This window comes from Gastrolobium bilobum, unplaced genomic scaffold, assembly GCF_033153095.1.
Source record: "Gastrolobium bilobum isolate Gb01-03AN ecotype WA unplaced genomic scaffold, APGP_CSIRO_Gbil_v1 utg48211, whole genome shotgun sequence".
NCBI lineage: Eukaryota > Viridiplantae > Streptophyta > Magnoliopsida > Fabales > Fabaceae > Gastrolobium > Gastrolobium bilobum.
The window spans coordinates 55,063-74,754 of NW_026899981.1; the positions used below are offsets into that span (position 1 = coordinate 55,063).

Genomic DNA, 19,692 nt, shown 5'->3' on the forward strand with positions numbered 1-19,692 from the left:
CAACAAGACCCATACACTGCTCAACGCCAACTTGATGCTTGCATAAAGCAGCTCGACAGATTGCTCAACACAACGGCAACTCAAGTGGATCTCTTTTATAAAACCACTAGAAGTACCAAGGAACTATGCATAAAGTGATAGATTCAAAAATCACTAAATCATCATACATGAAACATAAAACAGAAACTCTTTTGGGTTTCCCCTTATGGACTTCCGAATGCTGGGGCATGTTTTATTTTGTTCTCATGTTTTATTTTTATTATCCACTCCTCATGCTTCATTCATGGATATTACTTGTTTAGAATTAGGACATAAGCAGCTTATGGTTAGCTTGGGTTTTTTAATTAAACGCCTAACCCTACATGTAATTCCTCACTCCCAGTCATTGAAAAAATAGACCTACTTACCAAAAATAAAAATAAAAATAGACCTAACCTTCAGACCAGAACAGCATCGAAAATAATTACTCAGACATGATATTTAAAAGACATAATATTTATACTATAATTAGCACTGAAAATTCTTCAACCACAAGATCAACTATTATTAAGTCCATTGTATTCTCAACCCAAAAAGAGATAGCAAAATAATAAACATCAACCATAGGTACCACCGACATAAGATACAAGGGGGGACAAGGCTGCATGTAAGGCCAGACCATTAAAAACCAAGCCAAGAGCAATGCACCGTTTATGATATTTTTGCACTCGAGAAGTCCATCTCTGGATGCTGCAGAACATAGCCAATAAACATTAGAAGATTTTGGTGATCAGTCAGGCAACTTATGATGGGAAATCAATGAGGACAAGTCAGTAAGAAAGTCAAGTGTGCACCTCAGCCATAAATTTCTTCAAAACTTCCTGCTTTTGGAGCTCATCACTGGTAGGGAGGCCCATAGACTTCTGCCTCTGATCAAACTGTATCGCAGTACAACAAAATTGTAAACCAACCCGCAAAGAAACATCCTCAGATCCTAAGCAATGTCAGCAGATGCATATATCTTGAGGCTATATGAAAAAGGGTTCAATTCTTCATCCTTTTGATCTGAGGCTTAGCAAATTCCGGTTGCACATATTCATTCAGCTAACATATCTTCAACGGATTACAAGATAAACAGCTTGAAGTAAACATACCAAATACTTAATATGGTATAATTTTTAACAGTTTAACTCCAACAGAAGGATGGATGGATACTAAACAACAAAAGGATCTAAGGAATTGATGATGATGACAGACCAAAAACAACTCTAAAGTTATATAACCAATTAAAGTAAATATCATCAATTAGTTACCATCATTTTTTCGACAGTCTGTCGAGTTTCTGGATCCAGGTCAGAAAGTTTGCTGTTCTCAGGTTCAACTTTTTGGGTATCAATTTCAGGATCACCTTTTACCAGACATTTCCACCACTCCATTTGATCATGCTTAGTCAAAAGAATAGAAAGTGCACTCTGATCCTCTGCAAAATAGGTTTCGATGTAATGGGTAAAATATGAAGAGGTCATGACTCCTCACCAATAAACAAAAAAATCCAAATCACACCCCAATATTAGCTCATGCATGCACACAATTATGTGATAATTCAGAATGATGCAACCTCGGAATTTTTAGTGTTTTAAAAAATCAAATTCACTAATATGTTAATGGATTATTGCCCCTTCAAAGGATTATTCATTGTTGCAAGTAGTGCTGTACCTATGCTCCAATAGCAGTCATCAGGCTTGACAGGCCGGTATAACTCCCCCTGCAAATTTTTAAATTCACATATCACCAGAGTCATTACTAAAAATTAAAGATAAAAAATATCAACTTTGACACATGATAAGATCATTCACACACACACAAAAAAAAAAAAAACTTAAGTAGGAAACACCTTTTAATAATGAATGCTATAATAGGGAAAACACTGACCTCAATAATTGGGGGCTGGCCCTTGAGTCCAACTTTTAGGTGGTTTTTCTTTATCTCACAGATGACAAACCTTGATTTGGTTCCATTTGGCACTGGAACATTCACAGTAACCTCCTGTAGAGTCTGCGTCCAAGAATATTTTTCCAAATCCAGGCCGTTACCTTTGTTTGGAACTGTCCAGGTATCGAAACAAGAAAAGAAAAGAAAAGAAATAAATTAAAGTAAAACTCAAAATACCAAGTCTAACATACCTAACTAGTTTAGAAATGTTACACTTACTTATAACTTCGTTAAGGTTATGTTTTTCAGCGAAAATTTTCATGTTTGAATTACAAAATACGTTACTTATAATTTGGTAGTAACGTAACATTTAAATTTACACCACTCCACAATACAATACCAGTACATGCTGACTAAAAATATGCTTACATAATAGATTCACTATCCTGTCACCTGTCAACAACACTAATAAGATATTTACAACCTCTAAAATACATCTGATCCCACAGGTGACAAGTTAAAGTTAACTACCAAAACAACAAAGCTAATACTGACATACAATTATTATTACAAATCCAAACTATTATTTAAGAAAATAAGATGCGCCACTCCAAGATTGCTATGCATATCACCTATGGCATCTCTAGGACTTCTTACATTTAGGACATGTGGGAATTCTATTGCTAATCTGTATCTGTTTGCCGTTATTTAAATCTCTTTTGTACTTATTTCCTGGGGCTGAAATATAGATCTGTCCCCCTTTCTGCTTATCTTCCTCCCTCTTTCTTTTCCACCAACCTTGTTTCTGCTTGTCAGATTCCACATCCCTCAAATTCTATTCTATAATACGACATGTATAACCAAAGCCAAAAAATCCCTTATCTCCAAAGCTCCTACTATGTTCCTCAACTCATATTTCAAACTTGATTCAAATTTTGCAGTCACCCATTCCTCATCATGTTGATTCCTCACATATGAGAACAACTTTGCCAACTCCTCAAATTTTGCCATATACGCTCCAACTGACATGTGCAGTGTGGGCACAATGCTCCACCACACCGACTAACATAAAAGTTGCAAAATTCACCTTTTGCATATCCATACATTCTAAGACTCAAATAAATTTCGCTAATTCCTTCAGCCAATCAGTAGCTACTACCAGGTCATACTCCCCCTTAAATGAAGGAGGCTTACTCTTCCTAAACTCCACTAATCCCCAGAAATAACAATTTAAGTCCTCCGGTTGCTACTTGTTATGCATGGTTTCCATAATTTCCACTTGGAGCATGATTGTTGTTCCCTTGTAGTTGCTCAAAGATCTTGTTTGTGGCAGCTGCTTGCTCCCTCAAGACATTTTACACCTGAGCAAAAACATGTACCATGAAATTTATGCTAGCATTTCATGCAGAACGTCCTTGTCTATGACTTGCCATATTGAACATTGTATTGAGGTAATTAGTCTTCTTACTCCGAAATCAAGGTATAGAGAAATCACAATAAACATCATAGACCAACTGCTCTGATACTACATTGACTCACTATTTTAGTGCCACCTAGTCCAACTGCTCTGATACCACCAAATGTAACACCCCTAGCTAGCTTAGAACTGTCACACCTATCTTATAACTTGGTTAAGGTTATATTTCACAACAGAAATTTTTTGCATTTGAATTACACAATATAATAATTTGGTAGTAGCAAAACATTTAAATTTACACCACTCCACAATGCAATACCAGTACAGGCTGACTAAAAACATGCTTACATAACAGATTAACTATCATGTCACTTGTCTAACCATTAATACAATATTTGCAACAAAATAGCACTAGGACCTCCAACATACATCTTGTCCTACAGGTGACAAGTTAGTTAATTACCAAAAAAGCAAAGCCAATATCAACATTCAAATCCAAACTATTATTTTAGAAAATAGAATGCATGGCCACTACAATATTATTATGCATATCCCCTTTGGTATCTGAAGGACTTTTTCTCTAAAGGGCGCAGAAAATAAAGAGAATAATAATGAGAAATGAATTCTCACGGATTTTGAGTTTTCAAATATGACCACTTCCAGCTTTAGTAAATCACAAAAAATCTCACTTTTGTATTTTTGACTTAAATAAACATTCAGATTGCATATAAACATAGGATAAAGTGACGTATAAACATTCTATGCATGTTCAACATACAAATCAATGATATGGAAAGTTGGAAACAATGCGAATAAACAATCTTAAAATTACTAGCTTTAGTGAAATGCATGATTAATGCAGCATAACTTTCATTTATTTTCATTTCTTGGCATCATCTATTCTCTTCTGTCTTGCCATTTCTGGCCTTTCATTTTAATGTCATTTCAGATCTTTCATTTCATTCTCATTTCTGGCTTGCCTTTCATTTCACACTACTTCTTCTTTCTGTAATTAGAGCCCATAATCATTGCAAAGGCATCCCACTTGCCTATTGATTATTTGAATCCTTATAGCAATCCTCTAGAGCAACTTTGGTATAGGAAGGTACATTCCAAAAGTCACCCAATCATTGGAGATCTTGTTGAGAGTCATCCCCCCATATGGGATTATCTCTATCCTGGAGTAATGCGAAAATACCAGCCAAGGTCACCCAACCTTTGGGGATTATTCGTTATCGAGATTCACCAAACATTTGGGATCATTTTTCTCACAAAATAATGTCTTTCATATGACATATTTGCATAGTTTATCATGCTCAATTCATGATATCATGTTAATTTATTGATGTCATATGCTTGGAATGTCATGCTCACATTGTATCAATATCATGCTATAATGCTATTATTGTAGTATTTCATATAATCATGTTATATAAGAATCACATAGACTATGCATATAACCTTCATGATATTATTGAGAATAATTGTATGCGCATACTTTACATATTAATAATGAGTGCATATGTCATTTAACCTCATTTTGTGCATTCTTAATAACATGTAATACTCAGAATTATGCTAAAATTATATTTATGTTAAAATCCTCTGCTAAGAATCACAATGTTAAATGGATGGAGTATTCTTTTTCTTCTTTTTTGTCTCTAGTGCCAATGTGTTGAGTCTGGGTCATGGGTTCGAATTTGGGAAACAACTTTTTTGCAAAAATGCAAAGATAAGGTTGCGAACAATCGACTATCACCCCTATCCTCGCAAAGTTGACGAGCCTCGTGCATCGGAAATTGCCCTTTGTCTCCCGTGCCTATGCATTGAGTCTTGAGCGCCCAGGCGCTAGGTAGTAGGTAGGCAGAGAGCAAAAAAACATATTTTCCTAGAATTTATTCATGACCAAAAGTAGAGAAATCTTGGGATCTCTCCACAAAACCCATAACCACAAATAGGTATTTCTGCAACTCTCTTTCTTCATGAAATTCCCACAAATTCTATGACAACATTTTATATAAAATAATGAATTTAAAGTTGCAAAACTTTCAAATAATGTCATTTGTCCTAAGATTCATCAACATTAAAACCCATCACAATCAGCGCAGAAGTACATCACAATCACTCTCCCAAGCTAACACGTTTAATACCTATCACGTACGTTGCCACTACAAATATAAAATACCAAACCAATAAACGATATACAGGCAATAATTTACCATTGAAGTATGGCTATTCCCTCAGAATTCATAATAATGCAAATGCAACACAATCAGCTCAGCACAAACAAAAGGGGGAAAAAAGAAGAAAGAATGCAAGAGCAAACTAAAAATGCACATTGATCCATTTTCTTTTTTAACTTACCTCTGGAGCCGCTTTCCTCGTTCTTATTGTCTTCCACTTTGAGTTCCTTCTCTTCCTTCAACCTTTTCTCAGCTTTTTCTCTCTCCTCCGAGGCCTTCAGCTCCTCTCTCTTCTTCTTCTTCCTCTTCTCTCCCACGGCGCGCACCAAAGACGCTACCTCCTTCTCGGCCGTCTCTGTCTCCAGAAAGTCGCATTCTTGGGAGATGAATTCGAAGACTCTCTCCAGAAACGCAACGGGATTGGATCGATCAAAACTCGCACTGAACGAAGACGAAGAAGAATGTGATGGGGAGGCTTTGGTTTTGGATTGAGTCTCTTTCTGCTCGTCTTCGTGGAAATCAGAGATAATCGCCATGGCTAACTCGCGAGTTCAGAATTGGAATGTGAGTGGAGTAGGGTTTAAGTTAACTGAAATCTGGAACATCAACAAGGGGGATACAAACAGTACATAATTCGAGATAGTACTATAATATTGCTATTTATAAGTACCCATGATTCTTTTGGATATCACTGGACGAGGCCTAAATCATGTTTACTAGGTTGTTTGTACCAAGATTGTTTAATATATTGTATCGTGTTCACTATTTTTTTTGTATCATGTATGTTAAATTGTACCGAATCCAAAAATGTAAAAAAATTTATAATATTTATTCCTTAGAGATTTAGAATATTTATTTAATTATTTTTTTTATTAATATAAATTTTTTAAATTAATTTTTAAGTATATATATTAAAAATTATAAATTTTGATTTAATTTTCATATCATATGATACACGATATGTATCGTATCGTAATATATAATATATAATATCGTATCATTAGTTAAATATTCTTTTCGGATATATCTAACTATACGTATTATTGAGCTTATGAATTGTATCGTATATATCGTACAATATTATTGATAATTAGGGGTTGCACCGTAACTAACATATCAAAGTATAATGGTGTTGGATTTTAGTTTAACATGTTGAATTATTATTTGAATTTTCAAAATTTAATTTTTATTTGAACAAAATTTGAGATAAAATGAATTTTCTAAGTATGATAGTTTATAAGATTAATTAAAAATGGTAAAAGATATTATGGGTGCTCGCAGTCTAGATTGGATCGATTTTGAAAGCAAAAATCATCTGATCCAATCCCTTTAGTTTAATCATGTAATCATCCATTCGATTTGGATTTTTTTCAAATCTGATCCGATCCAATCCAATCCAATTTTATTCGGTTTGGATTGGATCGGTTTTCGATTTTTTGAAAAGCCTGAGATACGAAGTAACCCAAATTTTCATCGCAGGAGTGTTGTACAACAATAATCATGTAATAAAAATATATTATGTATCTTACCAAAAAAAACATATAGATAAAGCACAATCCACTTTCTCCAACATGATGGATTAATGGATCTTGGATTTAAAATTTTGGTATATGATTTTTGGGCTATGATTGGAGAAATGCCCAAGTAAGTAGATGATAAGGTTGGAGAATCATTGGATCGGTTTGCATTAGATCGATTTTCACCAACCAATTCAAAAATTGATCCATATCAATTAAATTTTGCGGTTTTTTTTTAATTTTCAATTTTCGGTTAATTCGATTTTTGAATTTTCTGTTCGGTTACCGCGGTTTGAATCAGTTAATGAACACCCCTAAAAGATGTGATCATTTAGACAATTATCAATAAAAACAGACAAACTAAGTCACTAGAATTGATCTAGTGGTAAGAAGTTTAGATAGGTTGTATTAGATTACTAGTTGATTACCCGTGCGATGCACGGAGAAAAAAATCGGTTTGTTTGTCTTGTAAAAGTTAGCGTAAAATATAAATTAGATTGTTAGTTGGAATTTTATAGCGCACAATAATTCAAAAAATAATTTACCGGGTAGATATAATATGTAAGAGAGTCGTAAGTTAATTTTGATAGTAGTCTGGAAAAGACTTTAATAATGTTACATTAATGACATCGAATATGGAAATAATAGTTTATTGCATATGTGTTGCACAAAGAAAAGAGCAATTCTGATAAACTGATTTCAATGTAATGTCAAATGATGTCTATAATAGATTCAAATCGTGCATCATACGAAGAACAAAAAAATTGACATATTGTGCTTGACTTCAAGGTAAATTAAAGATAGTCCAACCTACGCTTGCAATTCTGATAAATTCTAAATAAAAATAATTATATCTATCAGCATTTTATATAAGCATGTAATACGTTTTTATATCTATTATCAACAACAAAAATTTCTTATAGTTGCATCTAGATTCCTATATGTCTATATTTTCTATATTTAGACAGTAAACATAAGAAAAAAAATATTGGCGGGCGGGGTGGTCCGGCCCTCCGGGCCGAACCCATTTAGCCACATATGTATGTCAGCATTTTATACCGGCATGTAATAGGTTTTTATATTTATCCACAAAAAAAAGTTTCTTATAGTTACCTCTAGATTACTATCTATCTATGTGTTATATAATTAGACAATAAACATAAGAATAAAAAAAAGCTGTTGGTGCACAGGGTGGGCCGGCCCTCGGGACTAAGCCCAATTCGCCAACTATAACTGTCAGCATTTTATATCAGCATGTAATATATTTTTATATTTATCCACAAAAATGATTCTTATAGTTGCGTCTAGATTATTATCTATCTATGTTTTCTGTAGTTAGACAATAAACATAATAATAGATATAAAAAAGTGTTGGTGAGCATGGGCGGGTCGGCCCTCCGGACCGAGCTTATTTTGTCACCTCTAACTGTCAGCATTTTTATATAGGCATGTAATAGATTTTTATATCTATCAATATATTTTATAATTTTAAATATTTTTTACGTTTAATTCGTAATTTTTTATTAAAATTAAGTTTTTTATGCATATCTTTCTTCCAGTTTTATAATTAATTCTGATAGGTATAATAATTAAGCCTAATAGACATAATAATCACTATCATTAATATGCTTAATAATTTTTCATGCAGAAAGTAGTGAGCAATATTAAATGCTGAATCTTTTCCCACCTCTCAAGTTCAAAATTCAAATTTAAAAAGTTTATTAAGTATTAAATATTTTCCCTCCGAATAGACATAATAATAAATTAATAACCTTAACAATTTTCTATGCAAAAAATAAAAGAAAACATACTTAGAAGTCTGTGCACATTCTACAAGTAATAGCTTCTAGGTAATCATTCACGATATAGAAAATTGTGTTAATTATACTCTTACATCAAAAGAATGAAAGTTTGATTTCTTTCTAATATATTTTTTAAAAATTTAAAATTCAACATGATAATAGAATTAATTATACATACTTTTAAAAAATAATTTTTTCTCTTTTAATTTATATTATATACACACACATATATATATATATATACACATTTAAAATATTTATCATAAGTATTTTTTTAAAAGTTTCTTGTACGAAATTTTTTTCCTTTTTGTATCATTACTTTAAGTTAATATTATAATTTACTTTATTTTAAAGTTTATTTTTATAATTTTAAATATTTTTTTCGTTTAGTTCGTAATTTTTTTATTAAAATTAAGTTTTTTATGCATATCTTTTTTCCAGTTTTATAATTAATTCTAATAGGTATAATAATTAAGCCCAATAGGCATAATAATAACTATCATTAATATGCTTAATAATTTTCCATGCAGAAAGTAGTGGCCAATATTAAATGCTGAGTCTTTTTCCACCTCTCAAGTTCAAAATTCAAATTTAAAAAGATTATATTTTAAGTATTAAATATTTTCACTCCGAATAGACATAATAATAAATTAATAACCTTAACAATTTTCTATGCAAAAAATAAAGAGAAACATGCTTAGAAGTCCGTGCACATTCTCCAAGTAATAGCTTCTAGGTAATCATTCATGATATAGAAAATTGTGTTAATTATACTCTTACATCAAAAGAATGAAAGTTTGATTTCTTTCTAATATATTTTTTTAAAATTTAAAATTCAACATGATAATAGAATTAATTATACATACTTTTTTTAAAAAAAATTTCTTTTTAAATTTATATTATATACATATATATATATATATATGTATATATATATATATACATTTAAAATATTTATCTTAAGTATTTTTTAAAAAGTTTCTTGTACGAAATTTTTTTCCTTTTTGTATCATTACATTAAGTTAAGATTTTAATTTACTTTATTTTAAATTATATTTTTATAATTTTAAATATTTTTTCATTTAATTCATAATTTATTATTAAAATTAAATTTTTTTATGCATATCTTTTTTCTAGTTTTATAATTAATTTTGGTATAATAATTAAGCCAAATAGACATAATAATAAGTATCATTAATATGCTTAATAATTTTTCATGCAGAAAGTAGTGGACAATATTGAATGCTGAATCTTTTCCCACCTCTCAAGTTCAAAATTCAAATTTAGAAAATTTAAATTTTAAGTATTAAATATTTTCCCTCCCAATAGACATAATAAAAAATTAATAGGCTTAACAATTTTCTATGCAAAAAATAAACGGAAACATGCATAGAAGTCTATGCACATTCTCCAAGTAATAGCTTCTAGGTAATCATTCACAACATAGAAAATTGTGTTAATTATACTCTTACATCAAAAGAATGAATGTTTGATTTCTTTCTAATATATTTAATTTTAAAATTTAAAATTCAACATGATAATAGAATTAATTATACATACTTTTAAAAAATAATTTTTTTCTCTTTTAATTTATATTACATACATGTATATATATACGTATATATACATTTAAAATATTTATCTTAAGTATTTTTTAAAAAGTTTCTTGTACAAATTCATTTTGCTTTTTGTATCATTATTTTAAGTTAAGATTTTAATTTACTTTATTTTAAAGTATATTTTTATAATTTTAAATATTTTTTTATTAAAATTAAATTTATTTTATCTATATCTTTTTTTCCAGTTTTATAACTAATTCTAATAGGTGTAATAATTAAGCTCAATAGACATAATAATAATTATCATTAATATGCTTAATAATTTCTCATGCAGAAAGTAGTGGGTAATATTAAATGCTGAATCGTTTCCCACCTCTCAAGTTTAAAATTCAAATTTAAAAAATTTAAATTTTAAGTATTAAATATTTTCCCTCCCAATAGACATAATAATAAATTAATAGGCTTAACAATTTTGTATGCAAAAAAAAGGAAAACATGCATAGAAGTCTATGCAAATTCTCCAAGTAATAGCTTCTAGGTAATCATTCACGACATAGGAAATTGTGTTAATTATATTGTTACATCAAATGAATGAATGTTTGATTTCTTTCTAATATATTTAATTTTAAAATTCAACATGTTGATAGAATTAATTATACATACTTTTAAAAAATAATTTTTTTCTCTTTTAATTTATATTATATGCATATAAATATATATATATTTAAAATATTTATCTTAAGTATTTTTTTAAAAGTTTCTTGTACGAATTCTTTTTTCTTTTTGTATCATTATTTTAAGTTAAGATTTTAATTTACTTTATTTTAAAGTATATTTTTATAATTTTAATTATTTTTTCGTTTAAGTAATATTTTTTTGTTAAAATTAAATTTATTTTTTACATATCTTTTTTTCAGTTTTATAATTAATTCTAATAGGTATAATAATTAAGCCTAATACACATAATAATAACTATCATTAATATACTTAATAATTTTCCATGCAGAAAGTAGTGGACAATATTAAATGCTGAATCTTTTCCCACCTCTCAAGTTCAAAATTCAAATTTAAAAAGTTTAAATTTTAGGTAGTAAATATTTTCCCTCCGAATAGACATAATAATAAATTAATAGGCTTAACAATTTTTTATACAAACAATAAAGGGAAACATGCATAGAAGTCTGTACATAATAAATATTGTGCAATAAGTAACTGTAACAGTTTTGCATTATTTTTATTTAATATTTTTATTTTGGCCGGGCTGGATATTATAAGAAAACGTAACAATTTTACGTTATTTTTAAAATTAATTCAATCTACCCTTGTATATATCTACATTTTAATTCAAACCTAACTGCCAATGAAGAAGATATAAAATTTATTATTGTGCAATAAGTATTATATATATATATATAAATTATTATTGTGCAATAAGTATTATTTATAATCATATACCACTTTAACGTGCGCCGAGTGGCGTGTCAAAAGTGTCTTCCAAAATTAATATTAAATGCCTATTTTGGTTGCTATAGCCATATGCGCGCGTTTTCCCAACACATCCACTCATTTTTTATTATCCTTCTTGGAACTTCCAATGTAATAATGAAGTCAATATCTGATAATAACTTCCAAATCTTCCCCAGAACAAAAACATTAATAACAAATTTATTACTTTATATTATTTTTGTAAAAAAAAATTAATTAATCATAATAGGTATAATAATTAATTCTAATACACATAATAATAAATATTATTAATAAGTTTAATAATTTTCGATGCAAAAAAATAGTAGAATAATACAATTGTTTGCCAACTATATTATTAATAGATTTAACAATTTTCGATATAAAAAATAATGGAAGAACATAGCTGTTTGCCTGACCAAAGAATGTTGAATTTTTTTTCACACCTATTGAGTTACTTTAATTTTGAATTTGAAAAGTTTACTAATAGGTATAATATAATAATTAAGCTGAATAGACATAATAATAATTATTCTTTTTGGTAAATATAAATATTATTATTTTTAGACCCAAAAAATTTATTAATCCTATTAGTTATAATAATTAGTGGTTTTGTTCCTTTTAACAACTTTTAAAATTCCATTGTTGTTGTTATCAAAAAAAAAAAAAAAAAATTCCATTGTTGTTTCTATAATGAACTGACTTAAACATTATGGTCAATTTAGTCATTGAATGGTGATTCATTCTAATATATTTATGTTTCTTAAACTTAAATATTACTCTTACGCTATGTTTAATAAATTGTCTCCATTGTGAATGTTCAACATCATCTTCCTCCAAGTAAATAGTTGTAGCAAACACCACTTATCTTTTTTATAGTTAGGATTTTTTTCACATAATATTTGAATGGCTCCTCATTTTTGTTGAGTTAAATTTGGAGAATTTTAATAATTAATAGACTAATATATGTAACAACTATAATAATTATTGGTTTAAGGAATATTAAAAGATATGTAGCTTATTCAAGACAAACATGTGAGAACAAAATTCTAGCAACAAAAGTATAGAATTAGAGCAACATTCTAGCTTATTCTATCTTGTCTTCTTCTAAATCACCATTTGAAACTATGTTGTTGGGTTGCACTGGTCTAGCATCAGACACACTTCAATCATCCTTTAAAGAAATAGATGATGGTTTTATGAGGTCGAAATAGTATCATTCATACCAAACTCATCATTTCCACCACCACGGTAAACATATTTGTCAAGAACAAAAATAAATTAAAGAGCAACAACAACAGTGAGAAACAAATTATGTATGGATAAAAAAAATAAAAGAAAAAACTCATCTTGCTTTTGTAGGTATTACAAATAGAAAAAATAAGAACTTTAAGATAAAAGAGAAATTTTTACCGTGTTGAATTCTGAGATGGTGCCCACAAAGCACAGACAATGAAGGCTAAACATAAATATTTAATTATTTAAAAGTAAAGACATTTTATTATATCATCTCGTTCATGATATTGTGTTATGGAAAAAATACTCGTAGAAGAAAAAAAGATAGAGAATTGTACAAAAAAAAAGAAGATAGAGAAGAATGTCATACCTTCCTATGAGGAAGTAAAGAAATTCATATTCTAGTGATTCCAAATCATCCCGTCAGCTTTACTCTACAATAGTGCTACAAAAAGAATGAAAAATATTATATGTTCATCGAATAGAAGAACAACTTAAGAAGACGAAGAAGATAAATAGATAGAGAAGAGAAGAAACATATGCACAAAAACTAATTACCAAATAAAAAGATCCAGTAACACATATCCTATTTATACACAAAATAATTTTGTTTTTTAATAATTACCTATGCAGAAAGTAGAGAGATATTAATGATGAACATTTTTATCATCTTTAAGTTTAAATTTTGAATTTGAATACTTTTCCACCTACCAATGCAAAAAGTAATGGGATATTATTACTTTTCCACTTATCCATGAAAAAATAGTGGCAATACAACTGTCTTCCACCACATAAAATTGAATTATTTTTTCCACCCATGAATTTAAAAATTCGAATTTTGAAAGTTGCCAAAAGAAGAAACATTTCAAAATCTGCCAAGTGTGAACACAAACCTGAAAAGCAAGGACAGATTGACACGTCAACAAAGTTTCCAAAATTTGGACGAAGATTTGATATATTAAGATGGGTTCAATTCCCACTTGTATTTAAAATAAAATCGACAAACTTAAAATTTGACTTATTTTGGATTTAAACTAATTCTAGTATTAATTTAATTATTTAAATAAGAAAGACTTCAATTTTAATCATTTAAATTAAAAAAAACTTAGCATATTATTTGGCTTTTTGACCTTAGTAGGTTGATTTTGATAAGGTTTTACCGGAATAATTTTTTGATCAAAAGTATTACCTATATAATGCATAACGACGTGGTATCATGGGAATCACGTTAAGACGTGACACTTTAGCAACCGCGTCCTTTGCATTTGTTCCTGACGACTGGAACGTGATACCCTGGCAATCACGTCCTATTCCCAAGACTACTGGAACGTGATACCTTGGCAATCACGTCCTATTCCCAAGACGCGGTACACTCTCAGCCGCGTGTCAGTGCGTCCCATCCCAAAAAGAACTCAACAGGAAGCGGTAGTGTATAAGTCGCGTTCCAGGTTACAAGTCAAGTCAGAGTCAAACATATATATATATATTTCACCTAAAATTTAAACATATTGATATATTCACGGTAAAAGAGTTCCAGAAATCCAATAAAAGCAACAAGTTATTCACTTACACACTCACTCATACGAAAGCCCTTTGGGTTTGAAGTATGAATTTTGCATGGATTCTATTTTTTTTGTTTACCTTAACATAAATCATTAAAAAAAACTCTCACTCATCACGTTGAAATTTTGGATTAAATTGTTAAATTGTTTCTTTCACATATTGGAAATCGGGAAAGCAGACCAAACACAAAACAGAGGTATAAGATTGGGTACTATTTGATTTATTGGATTTTATGAACTCTTTTACAATGAATATATCAATATGCCTACATTTTAGGTGAAACATATATATGTGCTTGACTCCGACTTGACTTGTAACTTGGAACGCGACATATACACTACCGCTTTCTATTGAATTTTTTTTGGGATGGGACGCACTGACACGCGGCTGAGAGTGTACCGCGTCTTGGGAATAGGACGTGATTGCCAGGGTATCACGTTCCAGTAGTCTTGGGAATAGGACGTGATTGCCAGGGTATCACGTTCCAGTCGTTAGGAACAAATGCAAAGAACGCGGTTGCTAAAGTGCCACGTTCTAACGTGATTCCCATGGTACCGCGTCGTTATGCATTATATAGGTAATACTTTTGATCAAGGAATTATTCCGGTAAAACCTTATAAAAATCAACCTACTAAGGTCAAAAAGCCATATTATTTATTATCGAATAAATGAGTCCTATTACTCATTGACACTGACTCAAGGCCATATCAATTAAAAATCCTTAATCATTAAGAGATCACAATGGATCCTTTTTGGGAAGCTTCTATTGTAATTTAGGTTCATGCAATCCTCTTGATGCAGAATTATGGGGATTACTGAAAGGTTTGGAACTGCTTTGGGGAACATGATTAAAAAGAATAGAGCTAGAATTTGATTCTAGCCAAGCCATCCAGATGTTAAAGGAGCAGCATGAAGATCTTAGGGACTCTCAAGTCACTAGCAGATTGAGATTATGGTTAAAAGCAGATTGGACTATTCATCTTGTTCATACCAAGAGAGAAAACAACAAATGTGCTCATTGGTTAGCTAAAGCTGGGCAGACTAATAATCTCCATTTCAAGATTTTTAAAGATCCTCCTCCTCAGTTGATGGAACTTATAGTTGCTGATGCTAGAAATATGTCTAGCTTGTTAATTTCTGATTTGTATTTTCTTTCTGTTTCTGGGGCTTAGCCCCTCTTTATTTACAAAAAAAAAAAAAAAATCCTTAATCATTTCCTATAAATTTCTTACTCCCCTTCCGTTGAAAATCAAAAAATAACATTTGTGGAAGCGGCGTCCTCGAGCACCAAGGGAAACATAGAACACGTTGGGGGGATATTTGCGTAGTCCAAAGCATAGCTTCGTAGCAAACATGCAAATAACAGAAATAGTGATCAAAATGTCACTGTTCATCAGTTTTTTTACCTAAATGTCAGGCGAATAATGTTATTTTCCAATATGTCACGTGGGCAAGTTCACTACAGTGCCAAGCGAACTTGGTTTGCTGACCGAACTTGGTTTGCTGATGTGGCACGTTTCTGGTGGACAACAAGTTCGCTACTTGCAGTAGCAAACTATGTTGCAATAAATGCTGACACATTGGAGAAGTTCGCTGCCACATGCAGCGAACTAGGTGTGCCACGTGTCTGACATGCACCAAGTTCGCTAAAGGTCCAAGCGAACTAGGTGCCACGTGACACAATCAGAATTAATATATCAATCACAATAAAACACAGAAAATGAAGGAAAATGGAAATTTGATTAATGTGCCAATCAAAATTAATGTGTCAATTAGCAATCACAATTAATGTGTCAATCATAATTAGCGTACAAATAGGATTAACTTTTGATTTTACCAATCACAATTAATGTACCAATCACCAATCACTTCAGAGTGCCATAACTTTTGATTCAGATATCCAAATCAGATATATTTTATTTTATTTCATATAATTTTTCGAGATCTACCCAATGACACCTCATTTGTCATATTTTATCTCTCACAAACATCGTTCGAATTTGTAACAATGATATCACAAACAATTAATGTACCGATCAAAATTAATTGCGATTGATACATTAATTGTGATTGGTATATTAATTATGATTAATACATTAATGACAATTAATTGTCATTTTCCTTCATTTTCTGTTTTTTTATTGTGATTGGAACATTAATTCTGATCGGGCAATGAGATTGTGCCACCTAGCACACCAAGTTCGCTACCCCTGGTAGCGAACTTCGTTCAGTCAGCTTTTTCTACAACAAAAGTGTGCCACATGTCACGAAATCATTGGCTACTAAGTTCGCTACCAGTAGTAACGAACTTGGACACGTGGTAGTTAACTTTTTCTGCCAAAATATGTCACGTGTAACAAAATTATTGGCTACCAAGTTCGCTGGGTACTGTAAAAATTTTGCTCGCGTGGCATATTAGAAAATTGTATTGTTAGCTTGACATTTAGAGAAATAAGTTGTGGAACAGTGGCACTTTGGTCACTGTTCCCAAATAACAATAGTTTGTCTCTCAAACTAACATGTTTGGCAAGATTTTAGTTACTCTAATCTCATTTTTTTTAATCAAAGTTAAGTTTATAAAATTAAATGCATAAAAAATTATTTTTAAATTTGGTTATAGGCTTGTAGCATGGTTTAAGAGAGATAACTGAATAGCATGTTAGCTTGCTAGCTTCGCTCTAGACTTCACTGCATTAATATGTGTAGGAGTTTACTATATGATCTTGTCGGAGTTTCCTCGCACCTTAATGTAGCTGTTGTTTAGGAGCGCTTTTTTAGTTTTTCGAAAGCACTATGATTTCTTCTAAAAAAAAAAAAAAAAAGAGCGATCGAGAGAGAATTATAAAAAAAAATATTAAATTAAATGGAACCACATTTTTTCACTTGCACTTCTAGCGTATGTTGCGCAGACATCGATATAGAACACGATATTACGACACATTAATTTTAAAATATATTATATTTCAACATGTTAGGATACATTTTCATATTAATTAATATTTTTAAGTTATGTAGTATATATTATATTTAATATTCAATAATTTAACAAAAAAATAAAACTAAACTTATAATACCCATCAATTTTCCGAAAAAATAAGATATCACAAATATTTATATTAAATTCAATAAAATGATAATCGTAATCCAATGAATCTAGTAGTTAAAACTAAAAACACAACGCAATGCAACTTTTGAATCTTTTTTGAGTCTCTACAACTCATGGTAAAGTGTCAAAGTATTGGCAGTAGCAGAGCCAACTTAAAAACTTAGCCGGGGCTAAACAAAATCAGCATGTGCCAAACCTAGCTAAGGTTATTTTGTCACATTTAAAACGTGGTTAAATTTTAAAAATTAGCCTATAAATTAGATATGGTGATTTAGCCACGTTTAAAACATGGCTAATTTTCAAAAATTAGGTTGGACCAAGGCCCAATCCTGCCTTAACGTGACTTTATTATTGAGTGTCGGACACAACACGTCAGATATTTTGAAGCATCGGTGCATTATAAGTTCCCGCCCTTCTTAAAAACCAAAAAATAAATAAATAAAAAATATTATCGTCTAACTTTTCTCAACCCTAGCGTCTCTTTTAAATTTAATATTTTCTGCAAATGTCATAATATACGTTGCACATTTTTTGTCAAAGTAAACGAAGGGTGATCATTGGTATACATAACAATGTATTCATATATTTAATTTTTTATATAAAAAATGATTTGAGAAATTATATTAAAAGTAACATCAGCTCGCATAAACAATTATATATATATATATAGACTAAGTGTTTGTTACTTTAAATGACATAAAAATATGTCATTTTAAGAAAGAGATAGACATAAAATAATTTTTTAGATTTAAAATTTAAACTAAAAAAATCACACACTTTCTCTCTCCCATGATTTTCATTTTTTGTGTCTATCTCTCTCCTAAAATTACATAACTTATATAATTTAAAATGACAAACACCAAACCAATAAACTAATATTTGTCATTTGTTAATCTTGGTTACAAATGTTCGTAATGGTTATGGTCTAGTTATCATTAATGTATAATTGGACGCACCTATTCAAAGGGGTTGTAGCTCATATGGTAGAGCGCTCGCTTCGCATGCGAGAGGCACGGGGTTCGATTCCCCGCAGCTCCAATGTTCTTTTTGTCATGTTTCCCCGTCTTTTTCTTCCTCGTTATACAGGCCCAGGGTCATTCTGAACTCTTGACTTTATTTAAAAAAATCCATTATTATTAAACTTTCATTAACGAGCGTAGGGATAAGATTGTAATTACAGATATAAAGAAATAATTTTATCACTACTCTAATCTCATCCTCTTATCATTTATTTAATTTAATTTAATAAATACTTATTTTGAGCTAAAACTCTTCTCACAGCATTTTAATTATAAAACTTATTAACACAATAATATGATTAAAGCATGCATTGAATTTTGATGATAGCATGATGCCACATCACAATTTTTAACTGAAAGTCTTGTGTTGAACTGAAGGGAATAATGTTGCGACTACGATTATAAAAGGTGCGTAGAGCTGGCAAGAGGGAATTGGTTAATATCACCTCAGATAAAGAAAAATGGAGAAAATTAAGAGAAGTAACACATTTTGGTAAATAACTAAAAAATATCCGAGTTTCTAAAATCCAAAGACAAATAGATCAAACAAATAAATAAAGCAAAAAAAGCAGGGGCATTAGTTGTGGTTGTTCTAATCCAATAATTCGTGATCAAGTCTTGGATCTTTGCAATCGTTGCGTTTTGAAAGGGAAAAAGTTTGACAAACTTGCGTAAAAGGACGACATGATCAAGAAGAGCGAAGGGGACACTTGGATTGATCGAGTCGACTACAATGTGTTGTCTCTTTCGCTGTTTTAAAACGGCGAATATTATATTATACGGGCTAAACAAACGACATTGTATTGTGTGTGTGTCCACATTGTCTATGCAAACGACATATGCATTGCTTACTTGAAACGTGAAACAGATGACTCACCATTGTAGACTTGTAATATCAAATAATTTGTTGTTTTT

General features: G+C 30.4%; 1 protein-coding gene and 1 non-coding gene across 2 annotated transcripts; one reads left to right on the forward strand and one right to left on the reverse strand.

Moving 5' to 3' along the window:
* Window positions 1-492: 492 nt before the first annotated feature.
* LOC133294615 (protein BOBBER 1-like) lies at window positions 493-6,119 on the reverse strand. The gene is made up of 6 exons (XM_061493319.1): window positions 5,693-6,119; window positions 1,912-2,084; window positions 1,696-1,744; window positions 1,293-1,459; window positions 834-917; window positions 493-729 (listed from the first exon to the last, which is right to left on the reverse strand). The coding sequence occupies exons 1-6, from the start codon at window positions 6,045-6,047 to the stop codon at window positions 691-693; spliced, it is 867 nt and encodes a 288-aa protein (XP_061349303.1). The 5' UTR covers window positions 6,048-6,119; the 3' UTR covers window positions 493-690.
* A 12,604-nt stretch (window positions 6,120-18,723) lies between these two features.
* TRNAA-CGC (transfer RNA alanine (anticodon CGC)) lies at window positions 18,724-18,796 on the forward strand. The gene has a single exon. It is a non-coding gene; the product is annotated as a tRNA-Ala (tRNA).
* Window positions 18,797-19,692: the final 896 nt, after the last annotated feature.